The sequence below is a fragment of the Bos mutus genome, chromosome 15 (assembly GCF_027580195.1).
Source record: "Bos mutus isolate GX-2022 chromosome 15, NWIPB_WYAK_1.1, whole genome shotgun sequence".
Lineage (NCBI taxonomy): Eukaryota > Metazoa > Chordata > Mammalia > Artiodactyla > Bovidae > Bos > Bos mutus.
In genome coordinates this window covers 56115803-56141059 of record NC_091631.1, presented here as the reverse complement: position 1 = coordinate 56141059, position 25257 = coordinate 56115803, and the positions used below count along the sequence as shown (strand labels likewise).

At 46.9% G+C, this 25257-nt stretch overlaps 1 protein-coding gene across 17 annotated transcripts in view; it reads left to right on the top strand.

The window, feature by feature from the left end:
* The window catches only part of NCAM1 (neural cell adhesion molecule 1), a 362758-nt gene that overhangs the window by 265536 nt on the left and 71965 nt on the right, over nucleotides 1–25257 (top strand). For all 17 annotated transcript variants that reach the window (XM_070384202.1, XM_070384201.1, XM_070384203.1 and 14 more), the window contains exons 2-3: nucleotides 21801–21875; nucleotides 23548–23766. In XM_070384202.1, coding sequence (XP_070240303.1) covers nucleotides 21801–21875; nucleotides 23548–23766 — 294 coding nt within the window. The remainder of the gene's footprint in view (nucleotides 1–21800; nucleotides 21876–23547; nucleotides 23767–25257) is intronic.

Genomic DNA, 25257 nt, shown 5'->3' with positions numbered 1-25257 from the left:
CTCCTTGGTTTTCTTAGAGCCTTTGTGGTCATGATGTTAGTTGGCAAAATACAGCGTACTGTCCTCAGAGTTATGCATATCTCTTCCCTTAAGTCCACAGGGATAGCTTATCACTTAAAGAAACATCAAGCTTTTTTACTGTACCCCATGGGGAGTAAATGTCTTGATAAAAGAGTGGTCCGCCTTGTTTTCTGTCTCTAACGCACGCTCCTACCAGATGGTGACGCGTCCAAGGATGACTGGGAATGCACTGGAGAAGGGCCAGGCTCCACTTGTCAAGCTCCCTCTTATCAGCGTCGTCCTGCAAGGCGGCGGGAAGTGGGCCTGCTCACCCACCAGGCTGCCCTGAGGCTGCTTTTCTGGGCTCTCATGGTGTAATTAATAGCTACCAGACACTTGTTTTCTCTGCCTTGCATTGGTGGCTCAGATGGTAAAGATTCTGCCTGCAATGCGGGAGACCTGGGTTCAATCCCTGGATCAGGAAGATCCCCTGGAGAAGGGAATGGCTCCCCACTCCAGTATTCTTGCCTGGAGAATTCCATGGACAGAGAAGCCTGGTGGGCTGTATTCTATGGGGTCACAAAGTCAGACACGACTGAGTGACCAACACACACATGGTTATCAGGAAGGATGACAGCCACCCCTGGTCGGGTATCTACTCCACGTACCAGGTGCTTCATGGATCGTTTTGCTTGTGTTCCCCTCCACTTCATGGTGCAGATAAGACCTCCATCTCTGCCTCACCAAAGAGCGGAGCCAGGCATGACTGGGATGGGAATAGAGGTAACAGGAGTGAAGTGTAGAGAAGGAAGACGTTCCAGGCTCAGTGGGTGACAGCGTTCCCGGTGGTATGACTGACTGGGACCCAAGTTCAGGGCAGCACTTCCTCAGTGCTCCAGGACCCCAGGCTTCAGGAGGCAGCACTGGCCGCCCTGGTGGGGCTGGGGCTTCTGATGAGCCACCAGGATCAGTGAGGGTTGGCTCAGGTGACAGGTGGGCCTGTGCCTACAGGTTCAAGTCCCCCACTCCACCTGGCAGGACTGGGACAAGCCAACCTTGGCAGGAAGACGGGGATGCCCCTGATGAACTGCCACCTTGGCCTCAGTCATACAACCATAGGATAGAATGAAACCTAAAAATTGATTATTTCAACCCCTTCTTTTTCCAAATGAATAAACCAAGACCTGGCAAAATAAAATGACTCGCCTCAAGTTCCGGAGGTGTTTTAGGGCCAGGGTTAGACACAAACCCTGTTTTTCTGCTTCCTTTTCACCTGCTTCCCCACATTGCCACCCTCTGTGGTTTATTCTACCCTTACAGCAGGGGCCCCCGTGCCATCGCACAAATGAGGCAATTAGAGTCCAGATCTCCTTCTAGGGTGGGCAGTAAGGAGCACAGGGATTCTCCTTCTGCCAGACCTCACGGCCTCACTCTTAGGGACTGACCCAGACATTTACCCTGAAAGCACTTTTAAAATACGTTTTTTTTTTAAACCAAGTCGTTTAAGAAACAATCTTCACCTTGGGAGATAAAACGTAACTGAAAGGAAGGTTGCCATTAGGTGGTGGAGAGCATTTTCTGGAACCTGCTGGGTATAAAACTAAGTACAAGACACTTTGAAATTGCAGAAAAGACCCGACCTCACTCTAGGTAGCTTACAGTCTGGCTGTTTGGTATGATTCTTTTATTCCCCTTTTTTTCTTCCACTTTGAGTCATCTCTTAAATATTATTATCAGTTTCTAATTTTAAGACCAGGAAGTTTTCAACTACGGATTATTTAACCAGCCAGAGGCTGAGCACTGGGGGCTTACCTCTGCTCATGTTCAGTGGCCACTTGGAAGGTAAATGAGTCCCCATGTGGTACCTGGGGTGTCCTTCTGGGTCTCTCAGGGTCCTTGGGAGAGTGAGCAGTGGTGACAAGCTCCTGTGGGTAGATTGAATTTCTCCTGATAGTTTAAAATAGCGGAAACAAAAGGGTTTACAGGGAACATTTTCTTCTGTATTTCCTGCACGTGGGAATATGTTTGTAGGGAGTGCGTAAGCCATAGAGATCCGCATCGAATGTGCGGAAAGATCTATAAGTTGGGTGGAGAGGCATCTGCATTTGTGCAGTGGTTACAAATTTCCACGTTCGGGGAAGAGTTCATGGAGCACCAAGCGTCTTTTTCTTTTCAGGCAACGCCTGTGTTGTATGGAGGGGGAAACATCAATGAGCAAGCATAGAGACATTAAGAATAAATCATCATCTTTTACATTTAAGAGGTGGATTTGTCCTTGGGACTCTGCAACTTTTGAAAGCAAGACGAATTCAGCTAGGAATTATTTGAAACAATTGGAAGTTTTCTTCTATCAGGTTCCACAGGGGATTGAGAGGCCTGTGTAAATGTTCCTGTAGAGGTTTGAAATCCATCAATATCACAGAATAAAGGTAAGAGGCAGGTAGTTCCTAATACCATGGACTGGAATGTTTTCTAGGCTGAAAGACTGCTGAGTAGGGCTGGGTCTCCTTTTTAACTGACCTTTTGAGGATACTGTAGGAGGAATTCATCTTCTTTTATGATTTAGAGCTAATTTCGGAATTTCTAAAGGCTGTTTTTATTTCAGAGCCCAGAAGTCTCATTTTAGGAAGATGGTGTCTGATATCTCATGCCTCCCCTTACCTCTCTTTTCCTCTTACAGTTAACAGGGGTCTGCCCTGAGATTCCTGAATAGATATCTCACCCACATCCACTTAGTGACCAGCACATTCATGTGGCTTATGCAGGGAACAATTCAGGCTGACCAGCTTAGCAAAGCAAGAGCAAGACTGCTCAACTGACCACTGACGGTGACTGCGACCTTCCATTTGTAACAGCAGGTTGTCGTCCTGGGCTAGGTGAACCCAAGAGTGTCACACTCTGTGTCAAGGGCAGTGATACCCAGTTGTAACTTGCTGTCCTTTACTGTTATATCCATTTTGATTGGAGGGCATATCTACCTTTAGAAAAACATGACGTTTATTATATTGGTTTTGAGTTCAGTGTTATACTTTCTAAAGAGCTCATGTGACAAATTTGAAAAGAAGTGCATGAAATAGTTTCTACAGAGCTGTGTCGCATTGCTTAATGTGATAAATAGCCAAGTATTAGGGCAACATAGCAGTTGTGAACATCAAAAACTCTGGGCAGTGGGCTTCTCTGGTGGCTCAGTGGTACAGAATCCACCTGCCAATGCAGAAGGCATGGGTTTGATCCCTGGTCCAGAAAGATTCCACATGCCGTGGAGCAGCTAAGCCCATGCACCACAACTATTGATCCTGAGCTCCAGAGCCTGGGAGCCCCAAGTGTTGAGCCACCTGCAGCCATTACTGAAGCCCACAAGCCCGTGCTCCACAATAAGAGAAACCATCACAGTGAGAAACACGCAACCACAACTAGAGAAAGACCCACGCAGCAGTGAAGACCCAGCTCCATCAAAAATAAATAAAATTGTACAATTAAAAAAATAATAATAAACTTTGTGCAGGGCCTTGAAGGGTTTGGACGGGTTTGATGTTGTTTGCAATTCATCAGTTACGCCAGGTAGATTAGTGAGTAGGCCAGAGAATCTTCACTTGGCTACATGTCAGAATCATCTGAGGAGTATTTTCACATTAGAATCACAGGGCTCCACTGCAGAGGGACTGAATCAGCAAGGAACTCGGACTTTCACAAGCCATCCAGGTCATTCTTAAGCACGTGACCTGATACTATTCCGGGGCCTGGACTCCTGCATCCCATGCATTTCAGAATCGTTACATTCCTGTGAACCTCAGAAAAGAATAATCAGAAAGGATCTTCAGTTAATTCAGCACATCTTTTAAGGCGTACAGTGTGCTGAGCACTGAGGATGAAGAGGCTCAGTCCTTAATGGAGTTTGGTCATTGAAATAGATGCTACTGCATTGCCTTATAAGACAGTGATGTTATGATGGAGGTCAAGTTCATCGCCATGGAGACAGGGAGGAGGGACTGACCTTCACACCCCTTTACTTCCAGATCCGATTCTGTTATGGCTTCCCTGACCTCAGAGGATCCTGGGACAAGATTTTGACAGTAAAGACCAGGGTAGTGCTGGCTCAGCCCTCCCGTGATCCTGGTTGATTTTCCCTTGGAAGAACAGAATCCAGTACAGTCCCTTTCTGAAGAGTATAAGGAGACATCACATGCTCTGTGCAGTCTGGTCTGTGCCAGCCCTCTGTGCCCATAGACAGGGTCTCCTGGGAGATCCCAGTATGGCCTCCAAATCCAGCGTGTGCAGCAGGAGGGAGGAGGCTGCTCACCCTCGGCATGGGCGTGAAGCTGACGTCACAGCTGGTGGTTTCTGGGAGGCCGTGTGGAGACAGCGGAATCAGCCTGCCGGGTGCTGCTTCCTGAGGCTCTCTCGAGGCCCTAGTCACGCGACATTCACATGTCACCCTGCGGTTCCCTGTCTTTTCTCTCCCTGAAGGCGCTTTCCTTCCAACCTCAGCTCTCAGCTCTCAGCTCTCAGCTCTCTTCCTTGGCCTGTTCTCAGCTTTCTGGCTCTGGCACCTGATCTCTAATGGAGTTTTCCATCTCTGAACTGTACAGCAAGGCCTTTTGCCAAGAGGCAGGAATAAGTCAGACTCCAGCGGATTTGGCTGTGGGGAAGCTGCATCCAGTCCCCTTGATTTCAGTTCTTGGTCTCTGGGTCATTCTCCCCTGTGATGTTACAAGAGTCTTGGTCCAAGACAAAGGCCAGCTCAAGGCTTTGAGCCCACTTTGGTCACTCAGTAGCCTTGCTGCAAGGGTTCGGCAAAAAGGAAGGTGGCACAGAGAGGGTACAGAAAGGGAAGGAAGTCTTCAATGCGATGGGTTTTGTCTTTTTGTTTTCAGCTTCATAAGCCACCTAGAGGTTTGGGGGAAAGCCTCGGTGTTTTCATCACTTCTTCTTACCCAGGAAGCAGGCAGATAACTCACAGTTCAGTGGCTTTTGAGATTGACATTGTGCAGACTGGGGATCTTGGGGAGGGTGTGTGTGTGTGTTTTGGTCATATCTTAAAGGCTATTCAAAGTGTGTCATCTTGTCTGAACAGACTCAGTGAGAAATGCTTCATAAAATGTAAATCTATGTGTAGACCCCATAACAGAAAAGAGAGTAATCACTTATCCTCCAGAGAGCAGGATGAAATTCAGAAACGGATTCCTTGCCCCCAGGGGAGTTTAGGGGCTGCTGATGGAATTGCGAGCTTTTTTCACTAGCCATTTATTCGGCAGTTGTGACCCTTTAGGAGACTTGGTTGTCAGGTTGTTCCCGGTTAATGGCTTTCTATAAGGTACTGGCGTCTGAAAGGCCAAATAATGATGCTGAGAGCTATGACTTGTTTACAGAAATAAAGGCAGCTTGCCTTGCTGCAAAGTAAGGTATAATGCAAGCGTGGGACTGGATATCCATATGTATCCATATGTATCAGCTTTTGCTTTTTGGCCTAGTTTGTTGCTGGGTGTGTAAGACTTCTGTCTGTCTGTCTTATGGAAGTATGCAGAAGGCCAGCCTTGAGAATTGGGGTGGGCTGGGATGGGAGAGAGGTGACTGAAGGGGGAAAAAAGGCAGGGATTCCACTTGACCAAAGACAGGCCTGTTGGGGAGATCTCAGCCCACATGCAGTGAGCGGCCCATTCTGTCACAATCCACGATGCAGGGATGGCTGAGTTACCCCCAGGACGACATAGTCATCCTGACAGCAGACAGATGCGCTGCTGCTTCTAAGGCAGCCGCAGTCGCAGCCTTGACTGTGTGCACTGATACAGCTCTCAGGGTGGGGCTTGTTTGGGGAGTTTCTGGTGGGGAAACTGAAAGTTACATGCAATACAAAACAGCATCATCACGTGTGAGCTCCACTTACTTAAATGTTCAGATCGCCACTGGTCCAGGGCTTCTCAGTCTTGTAGCCATCAGTCCAGTTTGGAACAGAAATGAGTGCTTGCCTTCCCAATTTTAGCCACTGATGAAGCAGACTCTATTTTTAAAGAAGGAAAATTCAGTGGTTAGTGCCCTGAGTTCTTTTTAAGGCATCCAGTTTTGCCTGGTCACTGTGACTTGACATCATCTTCAAAGTTCACAAGTTAGTTCCCAAGAGGAATTTGCTGTCCAAGAAGAAAAGGTGAGGAAGGAGCAAGTGAGTGAGTGAGCGTGTGTGTGTGTGTGTGTGTGTGTGTGTGTGTGTTTTACCCTATGCCCTGCCCAAGTCCCATGTTAGACTTGGCGCTGGAGCCACCAGGCAGGATCACAGTGGACACTAAACTCCTATTGCCAGGAAAGGGATTTGGTCTCCTGAAGTTAAGAGGAATTTTGCCATGAACCTTCCCTAAAGAGAATTTGTCTCCTGGCAGGTTTTTACTTCTTTTTGAGCTAAGGATGCAGGAACAAGGGTTTAGTTATTTGATTTTAAAGTTGCTCATAGAACTAGAGTTTGTCACCTTGAAGGGGAAGTTAAGAAGCATTGCCTTTGTGAAATCCTTCCAGAAAGATTCTGCCCCCATCAGACGAGTTTGGCTTGTGTTTGTTTCTCACGGATGAGCGTCACATCTGCCTCTGACCTTTGAATTGTCTCCTTGGGATCCCACTTATTTTAGTCCTTGAGCATCAAAGGCCATTACGACATGGTGCCATGGGGGGATTCTCTTTAATCTTTCTGTCTTTGATTTCTCAGACACAGATTCAAAGACTCTCCTGCCTATCAGATAAAGCAGAGCGAGTTTGTCAAGGACAGTTGGGTTTGGATTAGGGGAGAGAAGGAGTCTAAGTGAATAATGAAAGACCTTAGTGATGCTTGCTTAAATAAAAACCCTACTACAAAAACAAAACCCAAACAAAAGTCCGTAAAGGGTATCATAAGGATTTCATCCCATATTTAATGTTTATGACTTATTGGCAGTTCTTCAGAGTTGTAGCATTATTCTGGGCAAGGAAGGAGCATAATTAACACACGTGGATGGTCTCAGCGACCAAGATGAGTGGGAGCCTTGTGCATTTGGTTGTTTTTTCTCCACAATTTATATTTTGCCAAATGTTTCATTTTCGTTTTAGATTCAAAGGATTTGTTAACAAAAGAAACCACTTGTTACACACAAGTAAACAGTTTCAGTTTTTCATAGAAGATCATTTTCTTAATTTCAAAATACAGTCATTAAAAGAAAAGAAACAGAAACAATAGAGAGAAGTAACAGCATATATATCACCAAATTGAGCTGACACCTACATCCACAGGTGAATAGCCCTGAAAGTGAAAGTGAAGTCGCTCAGTCATGTCCGACTCTTTGCGACCCCATGGACTGTACCCCACCAGGCTCCTCTGTCCATGGGATTCTCCAGGCAAGGGTACTGGAGTGGGCTGCCATTTCCTTCTCCAGAATAGCCCTGAGAAATCCCATGTTAACAGCAACCTGGAATCTCAGCTGAGAGACGGGTCCTGGGCGGTGTGTCTCTTCCCTGGGTGAGACTTCAAATTGCAATTTGGGGGCTCCCGCTTATAATCCCAGACCACAAATTTATGTCATTAGTTTGCACGCAAAAATGCAGCTCTGGTTTTCCTTTAACTTTTACAATGCTGTTTGTCTCACCTTGTGAGTCGTAAGACTTCTTAGACCCTGGTGGGGAGGGGGAAGCAGGGCTGGCCAGGCCCTCAGGGGCTTAAGAGATTCCAAGACCCACTCCCTTTCTTATCTGAAGCAACGCCTGACTTGCTGGTGTGCTTGCAGGCAGGTATGTGGTCCCGTGTCGGAGGCCCGCTCCCCTACTTCTGAAGCCTGAACAAGACTGAACATTTCCCTAACAACCTCCCAACTCCTACATGACAGACCATGTTTTCCCAGCGCCCCCAAATGAACTCTATCTACATCTTTCATGCATTTTAAGTTGAAAGAACTGAGAGCATCATGGAGTTGCTTGCTATTACTAGGCACACACATCATAAGATAGAGGTAGCAAGAATGAAAATGGCATATCAGTAACCAGCCTGGGACTGGGGAGCCCCACAGGGCTCTTTCGGGTCCCTGAAATCACACTGTGTGAAGACAGACGAAGGCCACAGATATAGTCAAAGGACTTTTAACTGAGAGTTAGAAAGTCACGTTCTGGATAATTGTATGGATGGATGGATCGTAAGGTTGGCAGAAGCAGTTCCATGCACTCAGAGCCAGGATGTACCTCAGATGCTCCAGGACCACTGCACAGCCACTTTCTGCCACAGTCCCTTCTTTCTGCCACCCCACCTGAGCTGGGGCTGTGCTCGCATCTGAGTTCTTGAAAGTGAAGTTGCTCAGTCATGTCCGACTCTTTGCGGCCCCATGGACTGTAGCCCACCAGGCTTCTCCATCCATGGGGTTTTCCAGGCAAGAGCACTGGAGTGGGTTGCCATTTCCTTCTCCAGGTGATCTTCCCCACCCAGGAATCGAACCCAGGTCTCCCATATTGCAGGCTGACGCTTTACCCTCTGAGCCACCATGGACCCTTTTCTCTGCCACCCTGCCTGGGCTGGGGCTGTGCTCACGTCTGAGTTCTTAATAAGCCACAATAGTGGATATAGCATTTCAACTCCTACCCTAATTGGTAGTAGAGCTAAATGATAGCTTTCTTATTTGTTCCCTAATTTAAAAGCTATCCCAGAATAGTGGATATATTATTTGTTAAATTATTATTATTTTAATAGTTGAGTTTTCTTCTATCTATTCTGTGTAATGTAGACATGTTAATCAGCATGTTAATCATGTTAATAAACAGGTCAGGCACTGTCTGGTGAGGGGTGACTCTGGCCAAGAGAGTGGGGAATGGACTCTCGACCCCTTGAAAAGATTATTACCTCTACTAGGAATCTCTTTACCATGATACTCAACAAATGACCTCTTAAGGAGAGTGAGTGCTTTGAGAGAATACTGGCTGAGTAGTTACATGAATAATCCAACTCAGATGCACACCCTACCGAGGAGCAAAGAGCCAGTCACAACTTAAATATCAGCAAAGAAAAATTCTAATACTCACATTTTAATAAAGGATGATATGGCTCACCCTGAATCCAAATTGGGGGAATCAGGAGTGACCCATAGATCGAATGTCCAACTCACAGCCTCTTCCTGATGCCTGTTGGCAGCTGAGCTCTGGTGGCTGCCTGTTGGCATGGATGCCAGGACCATTGCTGGTCAGGAGGGGGCTAGAAGGCTTCAGTGTAGGGAAGGCAGGGCTGCAGCAGGGAGAGGACTGTGGCCCGGTGGGCTCTGAATTCAAGCAGCCTCTGAGCCCATGTTCAGAATCAGTATTTCCCCAAGGAAATCGTGTTTTTCTACTTGCACAGTGTCTCCCAGTTCATCCAGCACAAGAGCAACCCCTTTCTCACGAAAGTTGATTTTCATTAAAGCAGATTTTATATAACACATACTTAAGATCAAGGGCCATGGAGCTTTATCTGCCTGGGCTTCATGTCCCAGCTCTACCTCTTACTAGCTTTGTGACCTTGGGCCATTAGTTAATCTTTCAGTTCTTAAGTTTCTTCATCTGTCAAGTAGGATAATAACCTACTTCATCTGTCCAGTAGGATAATAACCCTAAGTACCCATCTCATCGGGTTGTTATGAGGATTACATGAACTCATTGAAGTGCTCTGAACAGGGACTGACTCAAAATAATCACTGTCTATATAAACTATATATCTTGGTTTGAGAATGTGAAATTTTCACTTGACAGAAACTAAATTTAACAGTTTTTTGCACTGGTTGTTTGGGAGATTGTGAGCCTTTGTATCTTCAATAGCCCAGATGTGCTTAAAGCTATGATCACATAAGGACATTTTTGAAAGACATGGACAGGATTTGAAATTTTCAGGATGAAGTTGCAGGCTAGCATTCTCTAAATTTCTATTTTCTCAGTGTAAAGAATATAACATCTGCAAACAACAGCTGGACAAATATTGGAAGATATAATTCCAACTTCTTGCCATGTTGGCAAAAGCTGTTGGGAGAGAGAGAGGGACCATCCGCCTTGTATCATTACGTTTTTATAGCTGGAAGAAGAGAAGTTGGATGAGTCATTTTATCAAGGCAAGTTTTTGAAAGAGCAGACCTAAGGAAGCATTGTCAGGGGCATCCTGGAAGCTATCAGATCACATGCAGCAATTTACCAAGAAGGTCTGGGTCATCAGCTTCTTTATGTTGTTATGTTATAGATTTCATGTTGTTTACCTGGAGAAGCTGAGCTGAGTTCCAAGCACTAATTGTGTCCTTGCCCTACGTTTCAGGGCAAGGAGCGGGTAGTTCAACTTCAGGCAAGGTGCTGGCCTGAAGTCAGTCTGCCCAAAAAAAGGAAATGGCAGGAAAGATTGTCTGAAAAGGAAGCAGAGAACTGGAGCTTCAGTTAAAAAGTGGGCTGGTGTTGGCAACACTAGATATTTTAATGGGCTTCGGGCAGGACAGGTAGGCCACCAGCTGTTTGTCCAGCTTTCCCAGCTGCACTTAATAAGGCCAGTCTCTGGGGCTTCCCGGGTGGCACAGTGGTGAAGAATCTGCCTACCAGTGCAGGAGATTCAGGAATCATGGGTTCAATTCCTGGGTCAAGAAGCTTCCCTGGAGTAGAAAATGGTAATGCACTCCAGTATTCTTGTCTGGAAAATGCCATGGACAAAGAAGTCTGGAAAATGCCATGGACAAAGAAGTCTGGAAGCCTACAATCCATGAGGTTGCAAGCAGACACAAACAATGAGGTTGTGAGCACAAGCACACAACTCCCAGGGATAGACCCTTTTTAAAAATTTATTTTTATTTTTGGCTGCTGTGGGTCTCCGTTACTGCGTGCGGGCTTTCTCTAGTTGCGGGCAGCAGGGGCTCCTCTCTAGTTGTGGTTTGCAGGCTTCTCATTGCAGTGGCTTCTCTTGTTTCAGAGCATGGGTTCTGGGGTGCATGGGCTGACTAGTAATGACCCACAGGCTTCGGTGCCCTGAGGCATGTGGAATCTTCCCAGACCGGGGATGGAACCTGTGTCCCCTGCAGGCGGATTCTTAACCACTGGACCACCAGGGAAGTCCTAAGTGATGACTCTCGCTCTTTAGGGACAAGGGTGAGACCAGGGCAAACCAAGCAAGGGAAAACAGTTGGTAAAAGAGCTGCTGAGGACACAAAGCAAGTGAGACACAGAGACAAGAAGAGGCGTCAGGTCAGCAGTCAGTATGTGGGCACAACCCGTGGCCCCTGAACTTTGCTGTAGGGACCCTGGACTTCTGCCCCTTTTCCATCTATAAAATGAAGGGGTTGGAGAGTCTATGTCAGGTCCCCCCGGCTCGAACCCTCTCTGTTACTAAATGGTTCTACAACCCTGGCCATGAACTAATCCAGTGGAGTAGAAGGCAGAGGTCAGGTATAGCTCGTCCACATTTTCCGCCTCTCGGCACACACTCCTGCCGTCACGTGGCAGGTGCTTCCCAGGGTGGGCACTGTGAAACACGTGTACCTTCCCGTCTTGTGGACTATAGGAGACAGTATTAATGCCCACCTGGCAAATATTTCACTCCTGGCCTGGAATCTAGCCCTTTTGAGGCTCTCTGGGGCTGCTTCTGACTTTTTGCTACTTTGGGGAAAAAAATTAAGTAACTTTTTCAGTGTATCTCCTTCCTTTATGATCCCCTGTTAAAACAAGCAAACCAACAAAACTCCTTTCATCAGGGTTTGGCTGGCTTCTTTTCTGTGTCTGATCGTGGGTATGGTGTGGAATTTCTTTGGGTTGTGCTCCTGATTAATATCCCTTTGAGTCATTTTTCTGACTCCTGTTAGATGCTCCAGAATGCTCCCAGTAGGAATTGTGTACTTTCTTGGAGGTAGAGGTTGGCTATGGAGTGACAGCCTGGGGAATAGCATGAATCTATCCCTTCTGAGCAGATTAAACCAATGCATAGATCTTCTTGCCCTTTAACCAGAACACGAGGACACCATGTGATGTGATATGAATCAAGTTTTCTAGCGTCTAGGTAGTTCATAGGGGTAGCAACCATGGTTTGAAACCACTGACTTAGTTCTATAAAACAAAACCATCCAGTCAGACCCGGTGGAATGCTAATTTGACCCAGGGAACTTAGGCCAAGAAAGCTGAAGCCCTTATCTACCTTGGCTCTGTGTTCTGAGTTGAAGCCAGCCCCAGGGAACAGAGCCAGGACCCAGTTGTTCCTGGTTCCCAGCAACTCACATAATTTATTTTGCTAAGAAATAGAGTTGGTTTCTGTTGTTTGGCTACTAGAATTTCATAGGATAGATTATTTGGGGTAATAGGATATCAGATTAATCATCTAAACCTCAGTTGTATAGTGATGTGTAATACTTTCTCCTCCCTAGTATAATTTTATAATATCAACTCTATTGGGCTTCCTGGTGGCCCAGTGGTAAAGAACCCGCCTGCCAATGAAGGAGACACAGGTTCAGTACCTGGGTCTGAAAGATCACTTGAAGAAGAAAATGGCAACCCACTCCAGTATTCTTGCCTGGAAAATGCCATAGACAGAGGAGCCTGGAGGGCTAAGTCCATGGGGTTGCAAAGAGTCGGTCATGACGTAGCGACTGAGCCTCCACACATGCATCAACTGTATTATCATATTACATAGAAAGCTTAAGAATTCTGCAGTTATATTCCCCTTTCTCACACCTCCCCCCATCACTCTGGAAGAGTCCTGAGGTTTGAGGAGATTAAGGAGAATTTTCATCAGGAATTCTCATTGCATCACTTTTGTAATGAAACATTGTCCAGTTTTGGTGCCTTTATTAAAGTGATAGGCATGGGAAACCCACTTGGTATATGAGCGAAGTTGTTTGGTTTAGAAAGATCTGTATCTTACTTGCAACTTGTCTATATGGTTTGTCTTCGTACAGAAGTTCTGGTTTCTCCATTCAAAAGGCATTAAGGCATTAAACCACAGAGCCACCACCACCACCATCACCACCAAGAGCCTTCTTCTCTTCCTCCTCCAGTCTTGAGTTCTGTTCTCGCAAGTCTGCTGAGTGCTGGTATTGCCAGCCAGGGAAGACCACAGCTTTCATGAGGGCCTCCTTCACCCTCTAGGCTGGCTGACATACTGGGAGAAGCCAGGGACCCAGGGTCCTGTGGGGACTGCACACAGAGGGTTTCCCAAGGGTTTGGTTATAAACTTATCTCAGTTGGCTTAGAAACCCCAGGTAGATTATTTCTGGGTGTTTTGATGTAAATGGAAGCTACACAGAATTCTCAGCATTTACATAGATGGGACCCTAACTAGGACTGGCAGCCCTGAGTATGACCCCTGTTTGGTTGCTGCTGTGAACCCACTGTAGACAGCAAGGATGCTTCCAGTGGCAATCAGAATATGGCCTGCCATTATGATGCTAGTATACAGAAAGTAAAAGTGAAGTCGCTGAGTCATGTCCAACTCTTTGCGACCCCATGGACTGTAGTCTACCAGGCTTTTCCATCCATGGGATTTTCCAGGCAAGAGTACTGGCTGGGTTGCCATTTCCTTCTCCACGGGATCTTCCCGACCCAGGGATCGAACTCGGGTCTCCCACAGTGTAAGCAGACACTTTACACTCTGAGCCACCAGGGAAGCCCAGTATACAGAACCAGAAGCCAAAATGTGTAAGAACGTTGGAACGTATTTTATAGTTCCTTTAAACTGACATATAACTCTTGTGTTGATGTTTAAAAGTAAAAACAGTCTACCTCTTTTTCTTCTACTCAGCTGCTGTCAACAGGAGCTCAAGCCAGAATTGTGAGACTCACATGTCAAGGATGTGACATGCGAGTCCTTTGTCATCCTTAATTGTTTATTTGTTTTTCTCTCCCAAAATGAGATAAATTTACCTGTGTCCAGCTGCTGCTTCCAGCAACAGCAATCTGACAAGTTGAATTATTCTATTCATACACACACACACACTGTCTTATCTAGTGGATCTTGTAGGTATGATACATACACATAGATAAAAATATAGGAGCTTCCCTGGTGGTCCAGTGGTTAAGAATCTGCCTTGCAATGCAAGGGACACCAGTTCGATCCCGGGTCCGAGAAGATCCCACGTGCTGCGAAGCAGCTAAGCCCGTGTACCACAACTACTGAGCCAGCACTGCAGAGCCCATGAGCTGCAACTCCTGAAGCCCACGCACCTAAAGCCTGTGCTCCCCAGCGAGAGAGGACACTGAAATGAGAAGCCCCCGCATGACAATGAAGAACAGCCCTCACTGGCTGCAACGGGATAAATCTCACACACTCAGACACACACACATCCCTGAATAGACTTTGGACAGTTTAATGCAGTAGTCTACAAGAGGGTCCTGCTATCTCATTCTCATTACTAACATTACAGGGCATTCTGTTTAGGGGGGGTGTGTGTATATATGTGTGTGTGTATGATGTCAAAGTACTGTCATATATGTACTATCATTTAAAACACAACCAACACGGCCTGACCTTGTGTTTGGAACTTTACATACCTTTCTAAATCATCTCAATATCCCCATGAGATCAACCAAGTTGTTATGGCCATTTACAAATATGGAGAACAGGTTCTGAGATTCTCTTGAGAATTCAGGATTCCTACGCATCGGAGTTGGAATTTGGACCGCAGCCTCCATGACCTCCATATCCTGACTTCCTAACCACGACTCTTTCCTGACTGTTTAATTCTCATGACAGTCCAACAACACAAATTCAATTTTATCATCATCCCTATTTTACAGATGAGAAAACTAACGTTAAGTGACCTACATTGTAATGTTGGCTAATGTGCCTACATTATTGGTTTTCTGGCTTTGATTGGATTCAGTCATCTTTTATACCAGTGAAGTTCTGACAGGCAAGATAAATATTTTAAAGTAATGTAGAGCATGGAATCGGTCCACCTGACCACCACATGGTTCATTCGGAAGGTTACTTTATCTAAAACCATAAAGGTAAACATAACTTTTTGCAAAAATAGTAATCAAAACAATTTCCTTGGAAAGGGTTATTGATAGAGGCGTATTAATAATACACAACAAATATTAAACATGTATTAGGTGCCAGAGACTATTCTACATGTATTAATTCATTTTATCTTTCCAACAGCCCTCTGATAAGGGTTCTGTTAGTCCCCATTTAACAGACAAGGAAACAGGCTCCAAGAGGTTAAATAACTTGGGCAGGCTTACACTGCTGAGTGCTGAGGGTTGGCCCAGAGTCCACAGCATTCCCCACTCTGCAGGATCGCCGTGTTAGTCTTCATTTTGCATTCTTTGAGTTTCTTTGATTCATCTGTGAAGCCACCCTCTTATCTCCCCTCATGTACTTTGCTGACCCTGAGGCAGACTGTCTGGGCACACTGGGGATACCTTAGTTATTACGCTCCTATTCTGACATCTGAATTTCCCACAGGTCCATCAAATGAAAGACACTTTAGCATAGTTTGAAAAGCAAAAAAATAAGTCTCCTTTAGTGGTTAAGTACAGTTCTATTTAAGACTCATTTCTAGAACAATAGCTGACAAAATAAATGTAGAACTAGACTTTGATGCCTTTTTTTTTTTTCCAACAATCCTTAGCCTTTACTAAACAGGTTCTGGAAGATCTCTTTGTCGGATACACAGTCACTAATCAGATTCATCCTCCGTCATTCACCCAGCTCTTGACTGATGATGAGGGCATGCTCCTCAGGTGCTCCTCAGGTGTGCCTACCTTGGCCCTGGGCCTGCCACAGCTCTGCAATTTGTCTTTCTCAGGAGCCAATGTCTTATAATCACTTAACAAGAAAATACTGTTGGTCAGTCATGGAGAGACCTGGGCTCACTTGCTGCTTTCAGCTCCTACTTTCTCAAGCACATAAGATTCTGAAAAGAACAATAAGATTGAACTGGTGTGAGAAGTCACTAACTCAGGTGAAATCTACGGACTCCGTTTTGAAATCAGAATTTTTTTTCCTGTTGTTTTGCTTAGAAGATCCCACCTCTTCTGATAAGTGCCTGAGCACATTTTAGAACTGAAATTTCAGTTCCCTTTTCTTTAGCAACTGAGACCTCATAGCTTGCTTCTGTGAGGGTGTTTGAAAATCACAGAACTCCTCTTTCAACCTGAGGCTGTTTGCTAAACAAGTTGTCATATCTTTCAGAACAAGACATCCATTTTTTAAAGACATTTAGGTAGAAAACACATTTTAAAACATATGCATGTCTCACAGGGTTATTTTATTTTCTAAATGATGTGGAGAAGGGACTCATTCCATTCTCACGAGAAGCTTTTTCTGTCTGTTCGCAAGGGATAGAACAGGGTGGGAGAAATGGCTGGGGCTTTGGATGCATTTGGCCTGGGTTTGAATCTTGATCCATCATTACCATTATTTAGGGCTCTGAGCCTCCACTTCCCCGTCTGTAAAAATGGGAATTTTAATGCTCTAGCTGGGTTTCCCAGGTGGCGCAGTGGTAAAGAATCCACCTGCCAATTCAGGAAACACAAGCAGTATAGGTTTGATCCCTGTGTTGGGAAGATTCCCCTGGAGGAGGAAATAGCAACCCACTCCAGTATTCTTGCCTGGAGAATCCCATGGACAGAGAAACCAGGCAGGCTATGGTCCATGGGGTAGCAAGGAGTTGAACACAACTTAGCGACTGAGCACACACAGCACACACAGTCTCTGTGAACAGAGAGGCCAGTTGTAATCAACCGGAGTAGACATGATGACAACAACTTGACGATTTTTTCTAGCCCATAATTTAGAAAGAGCAAATGGAAACTGAATAGGTAATAATAATAATGAGGCCATTAGGAAGCCAACAAAAGAGTAATGATAGCTGTGAAGTGTAGGGAGAAAGGCTGGAGTCTTGAAATTAGATGACTTTTAATCTTGACTTTACTACTTACTAGCTGAGTTGCCCTGGGCAGGTTATTTCATTTGATTCTCTCTTTCGTAGAGTGAGGACAATCCTATTGGCCTTTTTATATCTCAGAACTGTCAGGAGTCTCAGGGGAAATAACAAAGTGTGTTTTGTAAACCAGAAAGTTTGAACCAGCTTCCTGAGGCCTTGGGGGGGGGGTGGGGGGGGGCAGGGCGGGGATGGGTTCTTTTTTTTTTTCCCCCAATATATTTGTTTTAATTGAAAGATAATTGCTTTACAATACTGTGTTGGTTTCTGCCATACGTCAACATGAATTTGCCATAGGTATGCCTACGGAGAAGGCAATGGCAACCCACGCCAATACCCTTGCCTGGAAAATTCCATGGGCAGAGGAGTCTGGTGGGCTGCAGTCCATGGGGTCGCTAAGAGTCGGACACAACTGAGTGACTTCCATTTCACTTTTCACTTTCATCCATTGGAGAAGGAAATGGCAAGCCACTCCAGTGTTCTTGCCTGGAGAATCCCAGGGACGGGGGAGCCTGGTGGACTGCCGTCTATATGGTCGCACAGAGTCGGACACGACTGAAGCGACTTAGCAGCAGCAGCAGCATGCCTATGTCCCCTCCCTCTTGGAACTCCCTCCCACCCCACCCAACCCCCCAGGTTGTCACAAATCCCCGGGTTGAGTTCCCAGAGTCGTACAGCAAATCCTCGCTGGCTGTCTGTCCCACGTGTGCTCGTGTGCGTGTTTGCAGGCTGCTCTCCCCATTCGCCCACCCTCTCCTGCCCCCACTGCCATGCCCGCAGGCCTAGTCTCTGTTTGAATCTCCAGTGCTGCCCTGCAGATAGGTTCATCGTACCATCTTTCTAAATCCCGTGTGTGTGTGTGTGAATATTTGTTTTCTCTCTGTGACTCACTTCACCCTGTGCAATAGGCTCTAGGCCCATCTGCTTCATTAGAACTGACTCACATGCGCTCCTTTTGATAGCTGAGTAATATTCCATTGCATATATGTGCCACAGCTTCTTTGTCCATTCATCTGTCGGTGAACATCTAGGTTGTCCCCACGTCCTAGCTAGTGAAGATAGTGCTGTGATGGGCACATGTGTCTTTTTCAGTTACGGTCTCCTTGGGGTATATGCCTAATAGTGGGGTTGTCGGGTTATATGGTAATTTTATTCCTAATTTTTTGAGGAATCTCCATACCGTCTTCCATAATGGGAGGACACTGACAACCTACCCTAGGGTCCCAGCCAGCCCAGCCACCTGTGTTTATAAGCGTGTATCTTTGGAGGCTTCTAAGACGACTAGATAACACACCGTGTTTCTGCAGAGCATGTTTCTGCAAAGCAAAAAATGAGATACTTTTTCTGGGAGAAATGTTTTCAGAGTTCCTCTAAAGGGTCTGAGTGAGGCCTGGTGAAGAAATTACAGTTATATTTGCAACTGGAGAAAGGTGAAAGTCAAGACAGGAATTTTTATTCAAAACAGTGAGAAGACAAATACTGTAAGAAAGGAAAGGGCCACAAGAAGCGGAGGAAAGGAGTTTGGGACTTGGAGCAGGATTTCCACTCGCCGTTATTAAACCTAATAATTCATGGTTTTGCATTTGGGGGAGAATAATCAGCCATTGTACTCCAGTGGAAAACATCCAAGCGTTGAGTTTCCAGAGAGTCTGGGCTTCCTCTGGCCTGGCTTTGACTGGTGTCTAGAAGGAGAAATCACTCTCTTCTCCATGTGTGCAAAAGGGCAGGCGTCTGAATGGATATCTCTTCTTTAAAAATGTCTGTGATGATAAATGTGTGCCTGGGATCTGGGGGAGCTGGGAATTCCTTGGTAATGCTCGTTTCTCATTTCTGTCCATGGCCCAGAGATAGATACCGGCCATATTCGAGGATGGAAACTCTTCAGCCTTGCCGTGTTCTCCTGCCCCTTGAGAGTCATGTTCTGTTTGAAAAGAGCTGAAAAAAATGAAGGCTGCTCTTTCACTTGGGATAAGAAAATCCTTCTCAAAGCAATAAGGGCTCTGTGAGAGTAACAGGATCCATATGTTGAAGCTGGCTGCTAATACATAGCATATGGGCCAGTGCACTTTCCAAGCTAGAAATATGCCTCTCATTCTCCAAAGAATGCCCCAGTAAACTCCAGAAAGGACCATAACTTCAGCAACGGGTGGCTGAGGCTCAGCTTCTGGGCTTCATAGGCCTGTTGTTCTGTGGCGTATGAGCCACAGATAGGGATTTAAAAGGTCCAGGTGGCTTTAAGATGGGTGGCACTGGCTTATAGCCCTCTCCTATAGGGCCCTGTGCTCCCCTAATGTACTGTGGACTTGGTCTCTTCTGTTAAGGGATGTGCATCTGATTCTTTGTTAAACCGAGTGGAAACATTTTATCTTCTACTGGCAGAGACAGCATTATGTAATGGAAAGAACTCTTACCTGGGAGCCAGGTGGCCTGGACTCTGGGGCCATGCTGGCCCTCACTAGATGTGACCTTAGGGAAGTCACTTTACCTCTCTTTTCTTTTTTAATTTAAAAAAAAAATTAGTTTTTTTATATTTTTTTTTTTGGCTACGTGGAGCCTTAGTTGCAGCACACACGATCTTTCGTTGTGGCACTCAGGGTCTCTAGCTGTGGCCTGAGGGCTTAGCTGGTCCGACACATTAGTTCCCTAGCCAGGGATCAAACCCATATCCCTTGCATTGCAATGCAGATTCTTAACCACTGGACCACCAGCAACGTCCCTACTGCTCTTTTCTGACCAGAAAATGAGGAGGTGCGACATGGTGATGGTTGGGACCCCTCCTGCTCAGGTCCATCCAGAATCCATCCAGAGGAGAGTGATGGAAGAAAGCAGCCACACCCAGGCACACCTGCCCACCCCACCCCGGTGCTGTGGCCCCCACATTATAATCCACTGTAGCGTGAAACAGGTCACCAGTCCAGGTTCGATGCATGAGACAGGGTGCTTGGGGCTGGTGCACTGGGATGACCCTGAGGGATGGGATGGGGAGGGAGGTGGGAGGGGGTTCAGGATGGGGAACTCATGTACACCCGTGGCTGATTCATGTCGATGTATGGCAAAAACCACTACAATATTATAAAGTAATTAGCCTCCAATTAAAATAAATTAATTTTTTAAAATTAAAAAAAATAATAATCCATTGTAGCGCTGCACACTACGGGCGAAATTCAGGAAAGGTAGGGAAAAGACCTTTCATTGCCCTCAGGAAGAATTCCATCCTGGGTCTCAAATGAGTAATCGGAAGCAAACCGACTGCTGAGAGACAGGCGGCCCCTCCATTCCTATCGTATTTCTTAGGAGCTGGCATTTGGAAGCCTCTGGATTCCTGCTTCATATTCTCAGAGTGGCGCGCTCAGCATCGTTGCCCAGCCCGTTCCTGATTTCTCGCTCCTCCCCATTCGGTTCCTGTCCCACCAAACCATCCCTTTCCCTGCAGCCTCTGCTGGGTTTTTCCGTGGGCTGCTTTGTCCATAGGATGGCAAGGAAGGCTGTGCTCCTGGTAGATATGTTGCCCCACACTCCTCTTTGCCCGCGCCAAGCAGGCCCTTTGATCCCTGTGTTTCGCTGAGTACAACCGTGGTTGCTTCATCAAATGAGCACAGACCGAGACCCACAATGGCTCTGCCTACAAGTCCGTCACCATGGCAACGAGTATTCCCTCGGCTCTACTGTGCAGAGAAAATGGCTGTTAAAAGGAAGGGCTTGCTGAGTCTCTATTACTCGGTCTGTTTTGTCCAGGCCCCTCCTTCATACCGGCTTGCAGGCGCTTCATGCATTCAACCAAACGTCCATTAGCCTTTAGCTTGCTGGTTTACTTTACCTAAGAGGAGGAAAGGCAGAAAGAAGTTGGATCCCAATGAATAATAGCACTTCTCCTACCCTAAGAATACATTTTCATGAGCAATGCTTATCTGACTTAAGCAGATAATCGAGGAACCGGGTGAATACCGGAATCCATGAGATCCGGTGCGATGTGTTTTGTCTTAATGGGTGGAGGGGACTGATAGAGCATGCGTGTGTGCATAGCTAAGTTGCTTCAGTTGTGTCCACCTCTTTGCAACCCTGTGGATTACAGCCCACCAGGCTCCTCTTCCCATGGGAGTCTCCAGGCAAGAATACTGGAGTGGGTTTTGTGCCCTCCTCCAGGGGGATCTTCCTGACCCAGAGATTGAACCCGCGTCTCTTATGTCTCCTGCACTGGCAGGCAGGCTTTTTACCACTAGCACCACCTGGGAACCGGATAGAACCTATGGGTATTCAAATCGAGGGTAGTGTAGTAGCCAAGGGATACAGGGGGACCACAGGGCAGAGACTCCAGCATTGCAGAAGAGTGACTGACTGATCAGGGTGACCATGTTTGATCGCTGTCTCCTCTGACGCAAAGAGATGGATTGGTCCTATAGTTGCGAAGTAGGTGAGCACTTGTTTGGCATCCCCTCCCCCAAAACCAGGTTGGATCTTCACGTTGAATCCTTTGTGGTGATTAGGCTCTACAGTGTGGGGAAGTGGCAGGAAGCCCTGTGCAGGGTTGTGAACAGCAGGCTTCCCTCTGAACACAGCTGTGGGGACCCTTCAGGTTGATGGTCCACGTGGAACTACCTGGGCTGCTGTTCCCATGAACGAAGTTCTGCTGTTTGGAAGCAGGACCCTAAGTCTTCTCAAGGGTCAGGAACATTTAGGGCAGTTTACCCCAGGTCTCCTGGGCGGCCTGCACCGTCTGATAGAGGACAGCAGTTGTACGTAAAATGACCTGGATCATGTCCATTCCTGGCTTTGGCGTGAGGAACTGTGATGATATGTTCTCAAAACCCAAACAACCTCCTCTCTTCGCTCTTTCTGAAAGTGGGCAAGGAGACTCCATTTTTTAATGAAAGCTCTGGTTTCTGTCTCAAAACTCCAAACGCGTGTTTAAACTGGACTTTTTGTCTTTTTCAGTTTCTCTGCAAGTGGATATTGTTCCCAGCCAAGGGGAAATCAGCGTGGGAGAGTCCAAATTCTTCCTGTGCCAAGGCAAGTACCCCTGTCACCCTGCGTCTCAGGAACCCCACCCTGCAGGGCAGAGGTCACAGCTGTGTCTGCTGGGCTGATGGTGTGCCTGGAATCTCAGTTTACCCTGTGACAGGATCACTGGGTGACCTGAGAGCCAGAGAAGTACTCAGACCGTCTCCCTTCCCCAAACCGAGTTTGCCCCAGTACAGTGAAACGTGCCCTGTGGACGTCTGTCTGGTGATGGAGGAGATCGAGGGATTTCCTTGGGAAAGTCAGCACAGCCCCCAGACCGCTGCTCTGGGTGCCTCCAGAGTTCCGTGAATGACACTGGAGAGCGGGGCTGCTTTAGAACAAATGCTTCAGTGGGTCAGTGTCTGGATTATTAGAATCTCCCAGAGGAGGAAAATACAGGAAGTCCTAAAACATGCCTGAAAGAAAGCTGAGTGCCAGCATCTCTTCTGTGGTGAGGCCAGCTGTCCTGGGCTTTCCAGCTCTCCAGTCAATTCCAATATTCTGTCCCATTGCCCGCACCAGAGCTCAGAATTTGTCGAACCTGGTGTCCTTGTCTTTTGTTTAGAAAACATGCCCCATTTCCACAGCTCAGCTAATTAGCAGGAAATGTCCTGCGGAAGAAAGGCTTCCTGTGAGGTTCTGGAGTCTGTATGTGACATGCCTGGGATTTGGAACATGAAAGGACCAGGAAAGAGCTGAGCTAGGTGTAAGCTGACATCCAGCGTGCCGCTTTCGGCAGGGAGGGGTTTGAAATGCTGTCACGATTTGCACAGGATGAGGCGGCTCGTGGCCGCTGGATGTCTTCCCTCCAGCTTTGCCTTCATTACAGCCATTGCAACGAGCCGGAGATGCAGCCGTGGAGCCCACAGAGCATCATGCAAAGAGCGATATTTGTTGAAAACATGATGGGCCCTGAAAGGAAGGCTGCTCCATTTCTACACTAAGCATCTGTGCTGGGCAGTGGGGTGGGGGTGCGGGCAGGGGGAGGGCGCTGGGCACAGAGGACGCTGTGCAAGAACCGTCCAGGATCCCAGAGCCCTTGTTATGGCTCAGTGTCTGGACAGCTCAGCAGCAGCAGCGTCCTAGCCTTTGAGCTGCCTGGGGAAGGGATGATGGGCGATTCTGGCTACCTTCTTTGAAGCATTTCAGCAGATGTGTTTGCCTGTCTGAGGCCGTGGGGGGTGCTGAAACGCCAGTTTGTGCAGGCAGATGGTGGAGCAAAAGTCGTTGGAATTTATACTCAGAGACTAGCCGGCATCTCATCTTCTATACAGGAGACGTCATCTAAGCCCTCGAAAACAAGCTGATGAGTTGAGTAACCAACTAGCGCTTGAGCTCAGATCCTGGATACGAACTGCCTTTGCCCCCCATTCTGCGAGGCTATAAGCTACCAGTTCAGTGCCTGCACACAGTAGATCCTCAGCAAATACCTCTTCCCTCACTAGGGATAGGCCCACTATGAGAAACATCAGCACCAGTGTTTGTTGAGTTCTTTCCAAATATTAATACACAGCAAGTAAATGCAGAAGTGACCAACATGAATGGTCACACACAGGTGCACGCACACCTCCCACCTCAGTAGAGTTCTTCCTCAGTAGGTCTTATCAACCACCTACTGTTTCCTGGAGGTATCTTTGTCTTTTCAGCATCAGTGGTTTGAAAATTATCTCTCCCTCTCTAGTGGCCGGAGATGCCAAAGATAAAGACATCTCCTGGTTCTCGCCCAACGGAGAGAAGCTCACCCCAAACCAGCAGCGGATCTCGGTGGTATGGAACGATGACTCCTCCTCCACCCTCACCATCTACAACGCCAACATCGATGATGCCGGCATCTACAAGTGTGTGGTCACTGCAGAGGATGGCACCGAGTCAGAGGCCACGGTCAACGTGAAGATCTTCCGTAAGACCCCCTTCCTTCTCCTTCTGTATTCCTTGACCGCTCCTTTGGCCAGGAAGACAACATGGGTAGCAAAGAGTGGGGTGGAATAGAGGGCTTGACCGGGCCTCTTTTCTACTTTTCTCTAGGTCTTTTCTGCATCAAGATAAGAGCTCCAATGTGGGTTCTTTTGCTTGTTTTTAGTGGGTTTTTTTGTGTGTGTGTGTGGGGGGGGGCTACTGGTTTCAAACTAAATTTATTATTCCATGAGGTACTATATACAAACATTTTCCATGTGGTGCTAGTGGTAAGGAACCTGCCTGTGCAGGAGATGTAAGAGACTTGGGTCTGATTCCTGGGTCAGGAAGATTGCCTGGCATGGCAACCCACTCCAGTATTCTTGCCTAGAGAATCCCATGGACAGAAGAGCCCCGTGGGCTACAGTTCACAGAATCACAGAGAGTCAGACACGACTGAAGCGACTTAGCACACGCACACACACTCTATACAAATAAGATTTTTATCAGGGAGTTCCGTAGTGGTCCAGTGGTTAAGAATCCACCTGCCAATGCAGGGCATGTGGGTTCGTACCCTGGTAGGGGAAGATGCCGCATGCTGCAGAGCAACTTAGCCTATGAGCCACAGCGCTGAAGCCTGCACGCTCGAAAACCTGTTGAGTTCAGTTCAGTTCAGTCGCTCAGTCATGTCCGACTCTGCGACCCCGTGAGCTGCAGCACACCAGGCCTCCCTGTCCAACACCAACTCCTAGAGCCCACCCAAACTCATGTCCATCGAGTTGGTGATGCCATCCAAATCTCATCCTCTGTCGTCCCCTTCTGCTCCTGCCCTCAATCTTACCCAGCATCAGGGTCTTTTCAAATGAGTCCTCTGCAACAAAAGAAGCCACCGCAATGAGAAGCCCATACAGTGCAACTAGAGTGTAGCCCCCGCAGCAACAAAGACCCAGTGCAGCCAACAAGAAATAAATTAAAACTAAAGGAAAATTCTAAAAATATTTTATCAGTATGTTTTCTAAAAACTTGTTATATTTTAATGCCTTTTTAACATATGTAGGTTATATCAGGATTTGTATTTTTTAATTTATTTTTTATTGGCATACAGCTGCTTTATTTCCACTATTGTGTTGGTTTCTGCTGTACAGCAAAGTGAATCAGCCACGTGTATACATATATCCTCCCTTCCATCCAGTGTGATTTTAAAGGATCCTTGGCCAACTCCAGACTCACAGCTGTGTTCATGCTGGTCACAGCGACCTCGCCCTGGCCTCGACTCTCTAAATTCACGTTATACCATTCCCAGAGGGTGTGTGTTCCCCTCGCCCTTCCCCGAGTGTTGACTGACCGTTTTACACCTCAGTTTACCCGCCTTATTTCACTCTTTCCTGCTGGCAGTGGAGTACAACGGCTCAGTGGGGTGGGAGGGGTTATTGTCTGAATACTCTGTGCCCCTCAGAGCAGGTGGTTCCCATCGCCACTGAAACCAGTGTAAAGGTGG